Source organism: Dicentrarchus labrax, unplaced genomic scaffold (assembly GCF_905237075.1).
Source record: "Dicentrarchus labrax unplaced genomic scaffold, dlabrax2021, whole genome shotgun sequence".
NCBI classification, from domain to species: domain Eukaryota; kingdom Metazoa; phylum Chordata; class Actinopteri; family Moronidae; genus Dicentrarchus; species Dicentrarchus labrax.
Genome location: NW_026136715.1, coordinates 14,636,226 through 14,655,537, shown reverse-complemented (window position 1 = coordinate 14,655,537; position 19,312 = coordinate 14,636,226). Strand labels below are relative to the sequence as shown.

The 19,312-nt window shown below is 39.5% G+C and overlaps 1 protein-coding gene across 2 annotated transcripts in view; it reads right to left on the bottom strand.

Annotated features, from left to right (window-relative positions):
* Nucleotides 1–15,185: 15,185 nt before the first annotated feature.
* LOC127377758 (chemokine-like protein TAFA-2) overlaps nt 15,186–19,312 on the bottom strand; it is a 73,298-nt gene continuing 69,171 nt past the window's right edge. For both annotated transcript variants that reach the window (XM_051425916.1, XM_051425917.1), the window contains exon 5: nt 15,186–16,120. In XM_051425916.1, coding sequence (XP_051281876.1) covers nt 16,109–16,120 — 12 coding nt within the window. In that variant the 3' untranslated portion in view covers nt 15,186–16,108. The remainder of the gene's footprint in view (nt 16,121–19,312) is intronic.

Sequence of the window (19,312 nt, the reverse complement as noted above, 5' to 3'; positions counted from 1 at the left end):
CATCCTTTAATTCTTGAAAAAGCTATGGTGGGTTGCCATAATAATAAATTATGACAATGCAATTAAAAAGGACTAAAATCTTTTTCATCGCCTGTTTTATTATTATTCTTTTAATAGCAGGCATTAAGATGTTGGATTCATTTGGGGGAAATGGCAAATTGCAGCCGTTGGTGCCTCCATCTCATGCTTCTGACTAATCAAACTCTAGCCCGTTAACTGTCACTGCATCGATACACAGACTGACTTTACTATCTGCCTGTCTGAGGGTCTGGTCGTGCTCTATTATGAGGAAAGGGCTATGATCAGGAGTGGAATTGACAATGTTGTACATACTGTAGCAGGCTTTCTAATTGTTCTGTCAACCTTCCTTTGCATGAATTGAATGTGTGAATTTTGTGTCTGATCTGAGTGAAATGTCCCTGTCCTTTTTGTTTTTTACTCCCTCTCTGTCCTCTCCCTTTTCACTTTCAGTTCTATTTCCTTTTTCTTTTTTTCTCCTTGTCTCTGCTGCCCTTGGCCCCTGTCAGCTGAAACAAATAGCTGTGTCTCAAACAGCCAGGGCAGTGGGCAGGTGTCAGTCAGGCGGTGGAGTACAGAGATTGATCATGGTACAAAGTCAATACAAACTAAAATAACATACTCTTTTTTTCCCCATCAATATATACACGTAATTACATTTTTCTGTGCATTAATTTATCTATCCAGTATGGCAGGTTACTTCGGACTCTGCAATGACATGTTGCAATAATTTTGAGATATCCACACACTATCTCTGCTTACTAGCTCAGCATTCTAAATTTACTCCCGAAGTCTGCACCTCCTTTGGCTGTCACTCATTCCAGTTTGCTGCTTCTAGCGACTGAAACCAGTTGTAAAAGATGCTAAAATTCCACACCCTCACCCTCAGTTATCCTCCTTTAATAGCTCATTACGAGCATTAGTTTCTGATCAGTGCACCTGCTTTTGAATTTGCCTCTCTGGAACAGAGCACACAGATTTCTGTTGTTCTATATAATGTACATATTGGGATGTTTTCATTTTGTCTAATTTTATTTTCTTGCACTTGCTTTGTATATGTTTTAATGTACTGTATCGCCCTGCCTCCTGTCGCTGCCTCTTGGCCAGGTCGTCTCTGTAAATGAGAATTCTTAAATGGAATAAAATACTGAATATGAGACTCATGCGGTCACCATATCTAAGTTTTTTCCTTCACTGTGATAGAAACAGGGCTATAAATGAGAAATATAGATGAAGCACGAGAGTACACCAGCATAGCACACCGTAAATCTGATTTTAAAAGATGTCAATGTTTAAAAAAAAAAAAAAAAACTTTTATTCTCTGGGCAGATAACTGTGTTTCCCTGGAAACTTCAGAAAACTTCCCCTTGTGAGGTTCAGCCCACAGGAATGGTGTCAGCTAATGTTGTTCCTGTCAATGTGTGAATCAGACCCCGTTTACAGCCAAACCCCGGTCTGGCTTCCTCTGCCTTCTGGCCTCACAAGTAGACCAGCATTCAGTCAGCTGTCTTTGCTCACAGTTTCAATTTCTCACTATCTGGTAGTCCTCTGTGTTTGGTACTGCTTGATTGAAGCACGCAGCGTTGATAATGGAGGACTTTTGTCCACTGTGATATAATTTGGTCTTGTTAGCAAATTATGATCATTTTCATGATTGACTGATATTTATATACATTTTTTAATTGATGAGTTCATTGTTTTGTTTATAAAATGTTCCAGATTAAGACAAGAAAAAGGTTTGCACACACTGTAAATTAATCTTCAGGTTCATTGTTTTGTCTGGCCGAGGGTTTTGATCATTGCATGTTCAGTATTTTTGTTTGATAAATATCTAATAAATAGCTTGATAAGAGCAATTCAAATTTTCTATATATTTTTATCCAACAAATGAGTGCAAATTAAATAAAAAACTAAACCATAATTAATTACAAAGAAAAGGAGAGACCTGAGTTTGTTTTACACATGTTGCGGGTGAGTGAGGAAATTTTATTAATTCATGTCTGAACAGAAATTGACAACAACTAGCCGCTCTTAAAGAAACACCCCCACCAAACCGAAACTAACAGTAGCATCAAAACTGAGAGATTTAAATATAATTTATTTATTTACATGGATTTACACCTCACAATTATTGGTCTTGGTACACTTTTGACAGCCTTAAGCTATACAGAAAAAAATACTTAATTCATATGATTAAATCAATTTTCAAAATTAAATATTGTTATGAATTTGTCATATCGCCCACCTCTATACATACTGTAGTTATTCCCTGACTCACAGTAATTCTGTTGTTGTCCAGAAAGTCATTAAGTTAGGCCAGCTGGTCTTTCACCCACCCACACACACACACACACACACACACACACACACACACACACCCACACACACACTACAACAAATAAGGTTGTATGTGTGTGAAAATGTAAAGAAAACAGCACAGGAATGTTGGGTGTCTTGCAGGTCCTTTCTTGTCTTACAGATGTCCAACCCACGTTGCAGCTATTTTCGACCGCCTCTTTCCTTTCCTGCTCTTTTTAGTTGACATACATTGGAGCTGACTTCTTCCATTTACATTCAGGAAAACATGGAATGAGAACCTTATCTACCTCATCTAGTCCATCAGAGGGAGCGAGAGAAAGAGACAGACAGGACGACAGACAGCAGGAAATGTTTGAAAGCACAGGAAACACCACTAAAAACTATTTCCATCGTTAGACCCCACACCATCATCTCCAACGTCACTCACTGCCCTCCCCACGCACACACTAAAACATTTATACCGCCATGCCTGTCTGCTGATGGTTCAGCCTGTGAATTATTTACCAGTGGAAATGCAGGAACAATCTAATTGAAGAGAAGGGAACTCTACTAGAGATGAAACTCTGTTTTTTTCCCCCTTATAGGACAAATGCTTCATAGTTTATGTAGTCAGATTCTGTTACCGTTGTCTGTGTTGTTTTGTATGCTCAAAGCTCGCCGTCTGTAGCTTTCCACAATTACAGCAACGCTAATGACTTCTCTGTGAGTAACATATTGAAATGCTTTACCCTTAAATTTGCAGTTTCAGTATGTGTCTGCTTCATAGGCTGTTAGTGTCACTAACACAGTCTGAAGCAGTATGAGGCAAATGTTGTGTAACTCACAGTTAACATCTGGCCAATTAACACTGGTGTACGTTAAAGTAGGAGATGTTTTGATTTTCACACCTCAGTAGACGACTTCTAAGTCTCGAAAATTGAAGTTAAGAGAGAGAGAGAGCTACCAGAAAAGACTTCAAACAAACCATGTCATTGTTTTTATGAAAGTTGGGTTTGTAGCTACAGAGACTTTTTTTGAAGGAAGGTTGTGATTTATACTCTTAAAGAAAAAAAAAGCATTTTGCTAAATATTCATTGACTAATTCTACAATGGCGAGTAGTAGTTTTCAGCCAGTTTTCCAGAAATTGTTTATCAGTAAACAATGAGATGCACAAAGGTAAAGCGAAACAGAGCATTTAATAAACATATTTAATTCAATATATTTTATTTGCGAGCATGCTGCTTCACCATACTGCTGCCAGATCCCATTCCTCCCCCATCTGAGAGCCCAAATAATAAAAACACAAACAAAAACACCACACTTAAAACACACTGGATGCAGCAGAGGTACAGGCGATTGGTTGCGTTAGGTAATTTGATTGGTATTTCATTTCAACTTGCATTTGATAAAATATTTGGAAGGAGACATGCTGCTGCTAATAAATACAAACAAGCCAACATCTTTGCAGAACATCACACTTTTGAGCAAAGAACCCAAGTTGCTTACAGCACATTCCAGATTAAGAAAAAAGAAAAAACTGTTTGCACACACTGCAAGATAAATATTGGCTGGGGACATCACTGTTGTGTGCCCGATGATGAGATTCTCTGCACATAGCAAAAAAAAAATAAAAAATCTCACTTACACTGTATTGTACGTGTACACACTCCCACAATTACACACACATGCAGCTCTCCATCCTTTGAAGTGCTGCATCACTAGACTGTAATGGAATTCTATAGCTGACTGCTGACTGGAGGCTTTGGAGGGGGATGGATGGAGAAATGGATGGATGAAGAGAGAAATGAAAGGAGAGATAGGTGGAAAGGTGGAAAAAATTGATTGAAGGAAAAATGGTGGACTGTTTTTGTGTTCATGCATTTGAAGAATTGCGCCCCCCTGTTTCCACTGGGTTTTTGCACGCCTACGTGTGTGTGAATGCTCCTAAGGTGATGACATCGATATTATGTGTGACACGCCGAGGTACAAAGGTTCATTTTCTTCTAATGCCTGATTTAAAAACCCCACCTTGCTCACAACTTCAAAAAGGCTCCCCGGGGTGGGGATGTAAGTGTATGCAACACCTCCCATCCTCCTTCCCTTCCTCCTTTTCAACCTATGTTTTAGCAGGGGACAAGAGGGTACTGTAAATTGCCTTTTGATTCATCCCCTTTAATTATGCAAATAGACTTCATTATCTGCAGTGACTCTAAAGTGTTGTGGAATGTATTCATTAGTCTGCATGTAGTGCTGTGAGAGTGTTCATTGAGGGGTACTCAAGTGTGTACAATTTTGCATGCTCCCTTTTTTGTAGGTGCAAGTGCACAACGTATTCAACAAGATATGTGTGTTTGAGTGTGTGCACGCCTGTCAGTGTGAACATTCTTGTTCAGAGTTAACTATTAAAGTCACGGTAAAACAAAAGTTAAAGTGTTTATAGGTTCCCGAATGTAGTGGTTCCCACCCTGGGGCTCAGGACCCCCACTAGGGGTTGCCAAAGCTTCCCGGGGAGGGTCACGCGACCTTCATGGTTTAAAGGAGTTTTTAAAAAATAGACAAAGTTGGCCCATAGCTCAGTTTAGAAAACTAGATGAATTTGTTATTTTTAAACTTTAGATTATTATTTAAGATCTGAACTTCGAACACCAGAACAAAAGCTGAGTCTTCACTCTCTGCTAAACAGCCTCGACCTCCTTTTGCAAAAAAAACCACTCAAAACAACAAAAGAGCTAACACAACAATGGCAAAGCAAAGGAGAAGAAAGAAATTCGTCAAAAAATAAGCCTATTGTGGTGCCCTGATAGCTGGCGCTCCATGTACCAAAGCTGAGTCCTTGCTACAGCGGCCAAGGGTTCGACTCCAACCTTTGACCCTTTGCTGCGTGTCACCCCCTTTCTCTAAAAATAAAAAAAATACACCCAGGATTATATAAAAAGTTCCTTACAGTTATCAGGAAAACTCATCTTTAGTGCGATATTCACAGGAAATTGTTCATTTTACACTTCCTGCAGTTATTGCGTTCACTATTTGGGTACATTGTACAGTTTAACAGTTGTTCTGTACTGTTATTGTTATACATTTAATATAATATGAAATATCCATAAAATATGTTTACTAGTCAAATGTGGGTGGGGTATTTTTATGGTGTAATTCCGAGGTGTAGATAAATATTGAACTGCAGAGGACTAGCCATCCACCCACACCTCCCTTACCCATGTTGGAGGAGGGACAAATGAATAATTTTGACCTCAACTACAGTATATTCTTTGAAAATGTAAACAAACTTTTAATTAATATCCAAACACGCTTCTGACCCATGATATCGCTCTGCTAGCTACCATGACAACATTCTTAGAAACATATAGGAGAAAACACAAGTTGACCATTTACAGATGCTGTGGTCTCCAAATGGTGTCTCTGTTCCCGGGGACCTCTTTTGGAGGACGTGCATGTTTGTGCTTTGGTGTAACTTACAACATAAGTCAAGCTTTGTGCATAAGCAATGCTGTAGCCTCCTAACCCACACAAATAAATTCAGCTGTGTGCATTTGTCAGTTAGTCCTTACTTATTTCACTCCATGAAACTGCTCTCCTTCAGTGACAAACAGACCCGTTCTTTGGTTGAGCCTATGTTTAGAACAGAAACTCTCCTGAGTTTTGGATTCAGCACAAACTGTACGTCACTGTAATTATGCAGAAGAGGTCATTAACTTAATAAACAGTGTCTGTAAACAACAACACAAAGACACAGTTTCCTTTCTTTTCTCTCTCCCTCGCTCTCTCTCTCTCCCTCTCTCTGTTCACTCTCTGTCTCTCTATCTATTACGTCTCTCCCTTTATCCCTCTCCAATTTTAACACAGGGGTCTTTCAGTCTTGCCGATGAGCGTCTGAATTTGAGAGAAGTGTCTGAAGTCAAGAGAAGAAAACATCCGCACCATCTCAATAGCTGAATAAACAGCTGATGGCGCAGCGAGGGAGCTGAATGGGTTTAATGAGTAGACTATGGCAGTGTGACCCAGATCTAGTTTCTAGACTGTCACTAAGCTGCCTACAAAAACCAAACCGACAATAACAATCATCAACAACAATTCTCATTAATTACAGTGGCGACACTTGTGGTCTCCATTCTCAAAATCGACCCAAACAAACTCCCCTGTGTCTGCTGTGTGTGTGAGAGATATCTCTCAATCGTTGTCCCTGTCTCCCCCTAATCTCCTCTACTTCCCCCCTATCTCTTCCATGTTCTGTAATGCTCTTATTTAACTTGGCATCATCCCACCCTCACATCCTCTGTGCTCCTCACTAAATGTCAACAACTGAATATTCATCACAACACTGACACCCCTCCCCTCTGTCTCTCTAAATCTCATCCCAGACAGGGGATTTTTTGTGTCTCTCTTTCCCTCCACAGACTGATTAGCAGCGGATTTGAATATTACCAATTACCAATATTAGAATAGTAATTTCCTGCAATATTTTGCTTCTCCACCCTCCTGTGATTCAAATAGTTCAATGCTTTTTCTCCTTGTTTACCTAATTTCAAGGCATAAAGCATATTTCTCTAACAGTGCTTTGTAATTGCTTGGTCTCAATAGTTTCAAAGTGTAACAGTGGTGTGCTACATTCATACTGTACATTTACTTTAACATACTTACTTATTTACTTATACAATTGGTATTTGTTGCGATTTGGCGCCCCAGTTGCAATAGCACTGTATTATAAATATAAATATGGATAACTGTACACATTCATTTATTATGATTACCCTTGAGCTACTTTCAAACTAAAATGTTTTTCCTGTTCAACTTCTTTTTAAATGTACTTACAAGTTTTATTGGTGCTCTGTTTACCAAAGATGCTTTGTCATTCCCAAACAAAAGACATGGCAGCAGCAAGAAATAAAAAATAATGCAGCATTTGTTTAATTTGCCAACAGTCTGTTGCCGTGGAGAAGGAATATAATGACAGAAAATATTCTGAAACAGAAGAGTTCCTCAAGTCCAACAGAGAGTTGGAGAACAGAACAGAGTGAAGAGAAAGGAGAAGGTATCAGTCCAGACTGTGTTCAGACTCTGAGTTACTCTTACTAAGGGGATTTCATGTTTGTTTATTTTGGGGGGGTTTCACACTTTATGCTGCAAAATCAATTGCCCTTTGGGGACAAAGTTGAAGTTAAAGTAAGAAACTGCTTGAACTGCAGGTGGACGCAAAGGCCATGCAATGACTCTTGTGAGCAACTAATCTATTGTAACTGGGTGAGCAGCTGATTCACCAGCTGCATGGCCTACTTCTCATCTAGATATTACTCAAAAACAATATGGGTGGATAAAAAACCCCAGCGTATTGACTAATGACATGCCAGTCAGAGGTCCATTCTGCAGATGTAGGTATAGTTTATATTGATGTCTTTATTGTGCAGCAGGTGACAGTTGCCTGTCTCTCAGAAAATGCCTCCTGAGCCATGCCTGACAACAATAAACAAAAAGCGTGGGCTGGCTTTGTGAGGCTATGCTTCTGTCTCTGTGGACAGAATGTGTCAACTGCCTCCTAGTGAGTCTAGATGTCATGGAAATGACACGACCACACATACACATATTATGCTGCAAGTATAGATGAGAGGTCATCTTATCTGTGTGAGTCATCAGCACAGCCTTAATCACTGTGGCTCACATTGAACGCTCATTCAGGAGCTACTAATAGGGAATAGAAAGGGACCCCCTTCCATTGACATGAATGACACAGTCCAGGTTGGGGTTATCTGCCTTTGTGTGTGTGTGTGTGGGGGTATCAGGAAGTGTGTTTGAGGAAAGTGACAGGTTGAGACCGACATGTAAAGAACCCTTTGGGCCTGTGCTGCTTATCAGTCCAACACATTCCTCTTTCTTTCTTGCATGCTATCCACCTTGCACACGCAAAGACACACGCACACTAAGCTGAATTATATGTCACGCTGATCTGTTGAGTTCATTTGTAACCTGTTCAGATCTGCTCAGTTCTCAAAGTCTCATGACAGAAGCCATATTACTTTTAGGCCATCACCTCGCTCTAACATCACGGGACTGCCCCTCCATTATTCCTGTCCTTCTGCTTCCCTCTCTCTTTCCTGGCCATCCTCTCATGTCTTCATCTCTGTGTCAGAATCAGAGAAATCAGACAAGAGAGAAGGATTATGGCTGTATGCCTGCATAGCACACAAACTGGATGGTGCATTGAATTATAGAGAATTTGGAAAATTATTCATTTGTATGACTTCCTGATTTGGGCTTTAATAGGGTTGTGTTGTGTGTAGACTATATATACAAATGGTTATATACATATATCTGTCTGACAAATAGAGACTAGAGACTTGTTTTCCTGCCACATTTTCCTTTGGTTTACCAATTAGTTCTTAAAAGCTTTTATAATTTTATAAGCAACTTTAATGCAACTCATTTAAAGATAAAGTGTAGGGTTTTGTATTAACTGAGACATACAATAGCTTTGATTTACACTGGAGCTGCAATTTGTTTCATCATTGATTAATCTGCTGATTATTTTCTAGATTAATTGATTCATTGTTTAGTCTGTTAAATGTCAAAAAACACTGAAACATTTCCATTCCAGTTTCTCAGCATCAAATGTGAAGTCTTTAAATGTCTTGTTTTGTCAGCCCAAAAGATAAAAGCAGGAAATCTCCATATTTGAGACTGAAAACAGAATCTAAAAAAAATGTTTGTATGAACAATGACTTTTTTTACTTTTTTATCAATTATCAAAATAGTAGTTAACTATTTTTCTGCCAATCGATTAGCCAACTGCAGTTCTACTTTACACCCTTATCTTGAACATAGGGCAGGTCCCAGCGGTGGCTCAAGAGGATTGCTTGGTTGGCGGTTCAGTCCCCAGCTCCTCCTCCTGTTCACATGTTGAAGTGTCCTTGGGCAATACACTGAACCTTAAATTGATCCTGATGGTCAGGCCAGTGCATTGCATGGTAGCTCATTGCCACCAGTGTGCGAGATTTGTGTGTGAATGGATGAATGAGAGCCAAATTGTAAAGCAGTTTGGATAAAAGCACCATATAAAAGCAGTGCCATTAGAGCCATTTGCATTCTAATTCAGGTATCCACTTACCCAGGTTATGCTGTCCCAGTTATGCTGTATGATTTCTGGATAACTTGAGTGATCCCTGTGCATGTAAACCTTACCACCGTCACTGGCCGTCTTATTTGTTGAAGTAACCATTTATATTTTTCTATTTATATAATTTTCATCTCTCCTTGCGAACAATATGTTGCCAAGGCCAGCTATGATTGCTAGCACTGGAGACTAAGTGGACAATGGCTAAGTATAAACGCCAATATTTCATGCACGAAAAAGCAAAAAGGAGCAAACATTTCAGTTTGAAACAGACTGCTTGATTCATGCTGCACAAGGGAACAATTAAGACAGACAGCTGTTCATTTTCTCATCAGTGTCACCTGGCACTGTGCTGGATACTGTGAATGGCAAAACTGTTGGCACATGATGTATTACAGTTGAAATAAATAATTGGGCTTAATATTCATGCTTGTCAACCATGTGAAATTATCAGCATATTGTTATTTAGTAAATTACATGCCTGTCCTTCTAATTGTAATTATAATTAGTATAACTATAATAATTAAATATAAAGTAATAAAATAATTATTGTTAATTATAACATAATTTTCCAAATTTATTTCTGTCAAATAGTTTAACAGTGGGCACCCGGTTAGCTCAGTTGGTAGAGCTGGTGTCCCATGTACCAAGGCTGAGTCCTTGCTGCAGAGGCCCAGGGTTTGAATCTGACCTGCAGCCCTTTGCTGCGTGTCATCCCCTCTCTTTCTGGCCCCCTTTCCTGTCTGTCTTCACCTGTCACTATCATAAAGGCAATAAAAGCCCCAAAAAATACTTTAAAAAAAACTTAACAGATCCACACCAGCAGCAGTTTCTAAACCAGCCTCTAAGAAGTCAAGTTCCCCAACAAATAAGTTGAAATAATAGACCTTTTTGACAAAGGACATGTCCTACCACGTAAATCACCAGTGTAGCATTAACAATTGGTGGGTGAGTGCAAGTTATTCGTGACAGTTAGCCAGCACACACAAAACAAGGGTCTTGGCACTTGGTGAAATGCAGCATCTGTTAATGTTATTACAGTAGGTCCACCTGTGTCAAAATCTCAGCTGTCAGAAAATTCTATTAATAAATATACAGAGTTCAACAATAACATTAGAGGATTTAATATTGATTTAGTTATTCCAGTATGAGTGCATACAGTAAGTCCATAAGTCTTTAGTTATTAATGTCATGAGGAACCAGAAGCACCAGCACCAAGATGAGCTAGTGTGTGGGAACGGGTGATAGGAAGGGTCAGCATAGACAGTTGTGACAACCCTCTGACGTCTCTTCCTCCAAGAACTGGTGGGTGGAGTCGGGTCATCAGCAAGATTCAATTCACCTGGTCTGGTGGCAAGACTATATAAGCTGGAGGCAATCAGCTAGTCTCTGTCTCTCTCTTGGCCTCCACCCTGTTTGGTTTGGTCGGATATAGTTTGTCTTTAGCATCATTTCTCTTTTAGTTATGTAAAATAATAACTAATAATAAACGTATTTTTATTTACAACTCATGTTTCTCCCCTTCTTTGTTCAGCCTTGAGTCGGGTTGCGACACAATGCACAAAGCCATTTCAGTGCAGTCTTTCATACAGCATTTCTTCTATTGGTCTCTCTGAAAAAATTAAGTGTTCCTTAACTTCCCACTACAGTATTTGCTATTCAAAATGAAAACCTTTGTGTTCAGTTAAACAACCATTACTTCATGAGCACAGCATTTATTCAGCATTTGCTCCCCTCTGTCCTGCTGTTGTTACAGATATGTTTGAACTAACCACAACCCCTCAAATCGCTCATGGACTCACCTCTGTTGTCGATCCTTGATGTGTAGACCCAGATGTGTAGGGCTTAATTTGAAATGGTGTTTGTTAAAGACTGCTAAATAATAGGATTCTGCCCAATTAGTCAACAAGTCGTTTAAATGTTGATACTCTTGTTAATCGGTTAGAGAAATACTCGATTAAACTATCATTAATATTTTATTACTATTAAACTAAAGGCAATTTTTTAGACAATGTTTAACCTTATCGAATGAATTGTGCTCCATTTTGACTATTATGTTTTTTTAGACTAGTCTAAATTTAAATTTCTGTTCAATCGACAGGGAAATTAGTTGCCAACATCCCTGCTAAAAAACTGTAATTTTAAATATGATATTAGATGTTAGTTTTCCCAAAAGGTCTGTCCTTATCTAGACATATGAAGCGAGCCATGGACCAAGGCTCGATTTTTAGCTGTTAGCGTTCTTATAAATCTTAGTGGGATCTTGAATTAGGTTTTCTTCCTCGTGACACAGGACCTGGAAGTTCTGCTTTCACTTTATGAAACCTACAGGCATGGTTAGGCATGTTTGTGCATTCAAGCCTTGATGTGTCAGCATCTAGGGTAGCCTATCTCATCATTCGGCCGACTGTAGCATCTGCTCTGGCATCTGTTGTTAGCAGCGACTGCTTCATCACCACCGCTAACCGGAGAGCATACTGACTAATCTCTGCATCGTCTGGATGTTCAGAGGACAGTGACAAATATTAAATGAATACAAATGATATCAATGCTTAGTAGCACTGTTGAGGAAACTGTTAGAGCTGCATCGGATACTTCACGTCAGCACCAGTGTTAAATGTGTTGTGTAACTACGTGAGTGTGGGTTGGAATTAGGGGTGTTGTGGAAGAATTTCAACATGCCTCACATGGCTGCCTCATGATTGGATTCACAAACAGCTTGAGAAACACCTTGTGAGCAGTTAACAAGAATACTCAAAAAATATTCACATTCTGATGTCAAAAGTCTTTTACACATTTTCTCTCTCTAATTATAGCAGTCTCTTCCGTGCTCACTTCCCATTTCTCGCCTCTAGTGTGTGTATGTGTGAGAATCTGTCTGTGTATTTATTCTCTGTAATCTTTTAATGACATGCACTAACGACGCGTTGAGGCTCAGAAAGAGCCCAGGCCATGAAACACACATTCACACGCACAGAATGACTGAGGCTCAGTGGAAGGCCGCAGCCCCGGAGAGGATCCACTGGGAGATTAGCCAAATCAGAAAAGCGTTTTAGAGCTTTAATGCAACACAACACAGATAGTGCATGTGTGTGTGTGTGTGTGTCATGGAGAGAAGAGATAGATGTCCAAAGCCTCAAACCCAACATTTAGTTTTTCAATCTGAGTCCTTTTGCTGTTCTTCTTTATGATCAAGTTTACAACAGAGGCATCCTGCCACTCATCTATCACTGGCAGTTACATATTTACCATACAGCACATCATGCTCTCTTTATTCTATTTACCACAGCATTCTGTGCTATATTTGAATGGCTCTATATGTAAACCAACATCAGCCTCATCTTACTGTAATAATTAATATGAGAGTGCTTGGCTCTCCTGGGTGCTTACTGAGTAGAATTTCTCATTTACTTGTCAAACTTGATGGCTAACACAGATAGTAGGAATGGGAAATTGAGGAATATTGGCAGGAAAAATACCATATGCATAACCTGACTGAGAGTAGATATACAGTACATAGTGTATTTGACTCAGGACTTCACAGTAGGCACTAATAATGTCCCTGTGATCATTTGATGTTGATCCATCATACTGTTGTCAGCTGTGGTACATTTCCGTCAGGTCTCTGTGCATGCTGCACGGTCCAGCTGAATTGGATGTGAGGAAATTTGTTCTGACAAGGAACCATTTTTATTTTATGTAATGTGACCAAGTTGAAGATCTCATGTGGGTGCCTGATTACTCATCTTATAGCTACAAAAAACGTGGTAATTCTTTCTTAATTTACATTTAGGTATTTACACGTATTAGGATGCCAACTTTGATCGTTACAGTATTAATATTTGAATATTTTTAAAAGGTCACAAATCACTGTTTATTATATAAAAACACAAACCAAACACTTTCGAAAATTATCCCTGAAATTTGGTTATGAGAGGACTGATCTAGAGACCTAAGAGGGATATTTTACAGTTGACATAAACTTGTCAGTGCTCTCTGGTGGATAAATTATGAAGGGTTTGCCATAGAGATTTACAGTGGAGGCAACATGCTTTGTTTGAAATAAAGAGTGCCAACATCAGAAGAAAATATTATACTTTTATAAACTATAATAATAGGCTAACCACCTTAAATCGATGTGTGATGGCAACAATATATACCAATATGATATATCTGTGATAGGCTTTAATGGGCTGATACTATAAACCATGCCAATGTGCCGGTCAGGCCTGAGTATACAAGTGATGTAATGTGGAAAGCATCTAAACTTACACAACACATCAAATAATTTATTAGAAAACACCATAATTTATTTAGACTTTCCTGAAAGAAGATAACGGGGTGTGTCTGTTATATACCATCTAAATAAAAGTCAAGAGGCCACAAAACAGCAAATACAGGTTGTACAAGGCTGCTGTGGCAGAATGTGCACCATGACGTTCACTTTGTAGGAATCCCATATTCATAAACTGTGTATTTGAGGCAGATTCTAACAACTGTAAATACAGTAAACTAGCATTTATCTAAATTGAAAGTTTGTTTGTGCTGATGGAGTATCAGTACACCAGAGATATTAGACCAGCCTATGTGTCATGAACCAAATCTTTTGATGCAACAACACCATGAATAGTAAAACAAGATCTGTATTTCACTGTGTGTGTGTGTGTGTGTGTGTGTGTGTGTGTGTGTGTGTGTGTGTGTGTGTGTGTGTGTGTGTATGAGGCAGAGGCAAGAAGAGCGCTGCCAACAGCTGTTTAACATTAACACGTCAGCCCGAAACTTCAGCTGTACAGGGCTGGGTACCAAACTTAGATACTTTTATGACAACGACCAAATTGCATTGATACTTCAGTGTCAATGGATACCAGGTCTTTGAACAGCTTCCTCCTTTTAAGTGAGTTACTGTATTGTAATGTATAATGATTTTGGATTTTGGTTTTCTCTTTTCAATACAAAAATCTATTGGCCACAAAATACACTGACCATTTTCTTTCTGTTAAAATTTATTTTATAAAATTGGTAATAAAAACAATATCTTTCAGGTACCAGTATCAAAGTCAAGGTATTGGTATCAGGAATCATAATTTTTGAACAATATCCAGAACTACAGCTGTAACAATACAATGTGTGTTGGTAATAAACATTGTATCACTGGCAAAAAACAATCCGTGTTAAAAAACTCACCTGTTGATTGGCCTCCAGAAAATGCCAAAAATAGAGCCACAAATTCCGGTACTAAATCTTGTTTTCCGAGTCCTGGCTGAAATGTGCTGCATACAAATATTTGCTTGTGTTCCTCACCTGCTTGGGAGTTAACTCCAGCCAGAAGGAACAGGTTTCTCCTGTAATAGCCCGGGCATTGTTGATTACACAGAGGTCAGCAAATGCTATTCTCTTCATTCTAACCAGGTGATTAATGAACTATCACGTGCGATGGCCAAGGAAGAACAGTGTCAGTATATTTGGAGCTTTTTCTAAAACAATTGTTCCTGCTCAGAGCTGTTTGTTTAAAGCAGGGAATACATCTGATAAAATATAAGTTTTGAATTAACAGGAAAGAAATAACCAGTTATTTATGAAATTTCTTGGATCCAACACAATAACACCAGTAGTTACACATTTTCAAAGGTTTTTTCCTTTTCTCCTTCAATGTATTCAAACTGATATCAATTTTTTTTCACAGTATACAATGTGTGGTATACTGGTAAGAACAATTTGTAGGTCTGAAATAAACTGCAGAGATTTATCTTTTCTTTTGAAAGGTTTTATTCATTTCATATAATACTGACACATGTACTCAATAGCGGTTAACAGGCGTTTAAAAACACAGATATTAAAACCATTAGAGCGAATTTATTTTTAGCCCCATTGATTCCATGGACCATTTTTTACACGTTTACATGTTTCAATATACCATAACATCTACTTGGTATTAGTCTAACCTCACCCCTGAAAGGATTTTGTCCTTTGTCAAAAAACAAAAGAAAAAAGAAGACTGACAAACTGTCTCCCCATTTTAAAAAATGGCATGTGGTAAGCCACAAACTATTGAAAGTAAAATATTTTTATGGAGGTGAAATCTGAAAAGAAAAGGTTCAGTTTCAGATCTAAGAAACGTTTTGACAGCATCAAGTGTGTCATATGTGGCACAGTTTAAATTTAAATGCGTCATCCAGACTACATGAGACAGTCATTCTGGATCCACTCCTTTTTTTTCTTTTTTTTGTAGCAACGTTTGTAATGCGGGATAGCAGTCTAAAATCCAGATTCCCTTCATGATTTCCCAGTATGCGTAAGGAACACAACTAAGCCATAGAAGAGAGATGAAGAATACAGATTGTTGTAAAGAAAGTAGTTTTTTGTCATCTAATCCAGTGCTGTTTAAATCATAGTTCACTTTTTTTGAAGTTGTTGTTTGTAGTAGCAGTAAAGGATTGTGGGTGATGCAGTCCTCTGCAGTAAATGGCCAAGGACACTCAGTCGTGTTTAAGGTGATTGAAGAAAGTGTCAGAGTCCTGTCTCTTCAGCCACTGTATCCTCAGAATAATGAAACAATTACTGGTTCCTCATAGAAGTCCATCTGAGTGCGTTTCCTCGCCACTGGTAGGTCCATTGTGCTGTGTATGTAACCCCGCCGCCATTTTCTTCTGCTCTTCTTGAGACGGACAGGACTATCGGGTCACCTAAAACAGGGAGAGGGACAAAAAAAAATCCTTAAAAAAGTTATGATGTGGCCTAAAACAGTAAAAGTTACAGAACCGAGCACAAAGCCAGTTCTGGTAGAACATGTCAACATAAGGTTTAAAAGGATGTGGCACGGTCCGCTATTTGGATATAATGGGAAGTGATTGTTGTTGGTGGAGCACCGACAACGTGGCGAGCACGGCCCCTGTCTCTTCTGGCAAGAGACTAAACAAGACACAGCTTGAATCATGGCAGTCAGCCCACAGTGCCTCACTCTCAGTGCCTGGCCCACCGCCATGTCATTTCGTCTGTTTGTCGAGACGGCTGCTCTAATCACATGGTCTCTTTATCTCGGCCATCCATCTTTCCATTTTCTTTGCTCGTGCACTTGTTTTCGGTTTATTTCAAGCTATTAGGAGACATTTTCAACCAGCCAACTACCAAACAGACACAAATTGCTGTATAACTGCCAGTGCATGGGCATGTAATAGACCAGACTCTCCAATACTATTTTTCTTTTTTCCTGCATGTCTTTCTCTCTCATTGTGTTTCCCAGTGGCTTCCCCTCTTAGCCCCAACACATGCTGTCCCCCCTGTATTTCCTCTTGAGGGAGTCAGTCTTTTGTCAGACCCAGGTGCCAGTTAACAAAGTGTGAAGGCCAGCCATCACTGAGAGAGCTCAGAGGAGCGTTTCCTCCAAGCTGGCAACTGAAACTCTTCTACTGTATCTGCTCTCAATGGCTCCAGGCCACCCTTCCTGGGCCCATTCCCATTGCCTTCAGGCATCTACTCCTGTGCCTGATCAAAGAGTCCGCAGGCGTTTATTGTCACGCCAGTTCACTCTACATGTACACCGCTGCATCTCTATGCCTGCTCTGCTTTAAGGTGCTTCAAAGTCCCTTTAGGTGTTCGTTCCCCTGTCTGTTTAAATATACATGTAGGTGGCAGTTTTAGTGCCCAATTAGAAATCGGATTTAAGTAGTTAAATCTCAATTTATAAAGTACACAAGCAGTGCGCAAGTGTCATCTTTATGGGGCTTTTTAGGCCCATGAGTGCCACATTTTCCATTGCTTATTCAACAAGCTTTAACTGTCTACACTAGAGTCTGCTCAGATGGCCACAAGGCAGATGTCCCTTTCTCTCCTACATTATACACACTCTTTATGACACACAGTCGCACAAAAGTAAATTATGGAAAGATGTTATTTAAATAGTTTAATCTTGATTTATTGTATTCTGTAATAAACTAAAGCTGCATCAAATCACATTACATAGGTCTTGATTCACTGTTTGTATTGTTTCTATCAAAGACAAAAGTGCTTTCAGAATATCTTGCCTAAAGAGGTTGATGGTGCTTGTAGACTGACACAGCTGTTTAGTGTTGATGTAGGCTAGCTATATAGGAAGTGAAACATACATGTGCTGCTGACACCTTTTTGTTTGTTTGTTAATGTGTGTATACGACTACGTGTGCGAATACACACACTTGCCTTGCAGTCTATGACAGCTCAGTGGCTTGGCAGCCCGGCTGTGTCTGTCTGCTCATCCATATGATATTATTTGGCATTGATCGAGCTGTCTTCTATCCCCTCCCTCTCTCCTCCCTTGCCCTCCTTTTCCCCTCCTTTCCCCTGCTCCCAGCCAGGGATGGATGGAGGGAAGGATGAAGTGTGCCAAACTGTCTTTTGTGTTCTTGCCTGCTCTGTGTACCCAGGCACAAGCATAAGCTCCTTGTCAGCTGACCATTTCAAAAATTCTTGTCTTCAAGTGTTTTCTTTATTCTTTTATCTACCTATCACCTCTGCCTTCTGCCTTTCCTCTCCACACTCACTTGTTATTTTTTTCTTTCTCATCCATCTCCCCCTTGACTTTCTCTTCCCTTTTTCTGTTATCCATGTCTCTCTCTCTCTCATCCTCTTTCTCTCTCACTCCATCGTCAATTTCAATTTACGAGCAGGTCTTAATGGGACTATAAGAGAAGGTTCGATGCTATTGATCTGGATACCTGCGCATCTTGACCTCAGCGTACCACACTGGAGGAAAAAAAAAACAACCCTCTTTTTATCATCAGGAAAACACATCAGCTAACACGCTCACATAGTGTACACACACACAAGCAAACTCACACAAATCATTGATCAAAGACCTGAATGCAAGAGACAGCAAATATTTGTGCACTTTCAAACTACGACAGAGTCAATGATAAAGTGATGCCTGGATAAAACGGGTTTGCTTTCATCTCGTTCAGAAAATTATAAATGCCTACTTTAGGGTTGATAAAACTAAATGCATGAGATCAGATATATAAAGCAACTTCCGAAAGGCACGTACATATGCAGGAATTGCATTATGTTCATATCTGATTAACCCTCATGTGTCTCTCTCTTCAATTAAGCCTGCTACGTACTCCAAGACCACTATGTCATTTTCTATTTGTCTCTCTTTGTGTTTTTATCTTCTGTTAAGTGAGTAGTGATTTTGGAAAGTTCAGTTACACTTTAAACATCCTTATACAAATTTGACTTGGCTTGGGCCAGCACAACAGATAACTATTTCATGGTGAGAATAAGAGAAGGGGCTGTTGAGAAGGAAAGTTGTAAGTTGAGGGGGCGAGATCCACTTTGCTTGGTGAGAGGTGAGCAGAGGAAAAAGTAGGGAAGGAATTTTTAATCAGCCCAGCGTACAGGAGACAGTCTCGGAGTGTTTTAGAGAAAGACAGAGTGGGAAAGAGAGAGGAGACCATGTGTGTCTTAAGCTTTTCTCATCTCTGTCTTTTACCCAAGGAGATGCACTCTCCCTCCTCTGACCACGCCTTCGATCAATTATTTAGGCAGAAAACAAAGGTCTGCACCCAGCCATGAATAATGGAAGGTGAGAAGGCAGAGAGAAGGATGGAGGTTAGAAACTGAAGCATACAGTGACAAGAGGTGAGTCTCGCACAAATTCCCTCCTATGACAGACAACCAAGAGCCTGCTCAGATCAAGCCACTGAAGAGAAGCTAACAGGTGCCAATCAGGGCTCAGCAGAAAGATATATAATGTACATCCACACACATAAAGACAAATGGACAGTACACGAAAACTGAGGAAATACAAAGAAAAGAACACACACACATGCACAAATCCCACATACTGTATTATGGGCGAATCGGAGCATAAAAACTATCCGAGGACAATTACCACTCTAGTG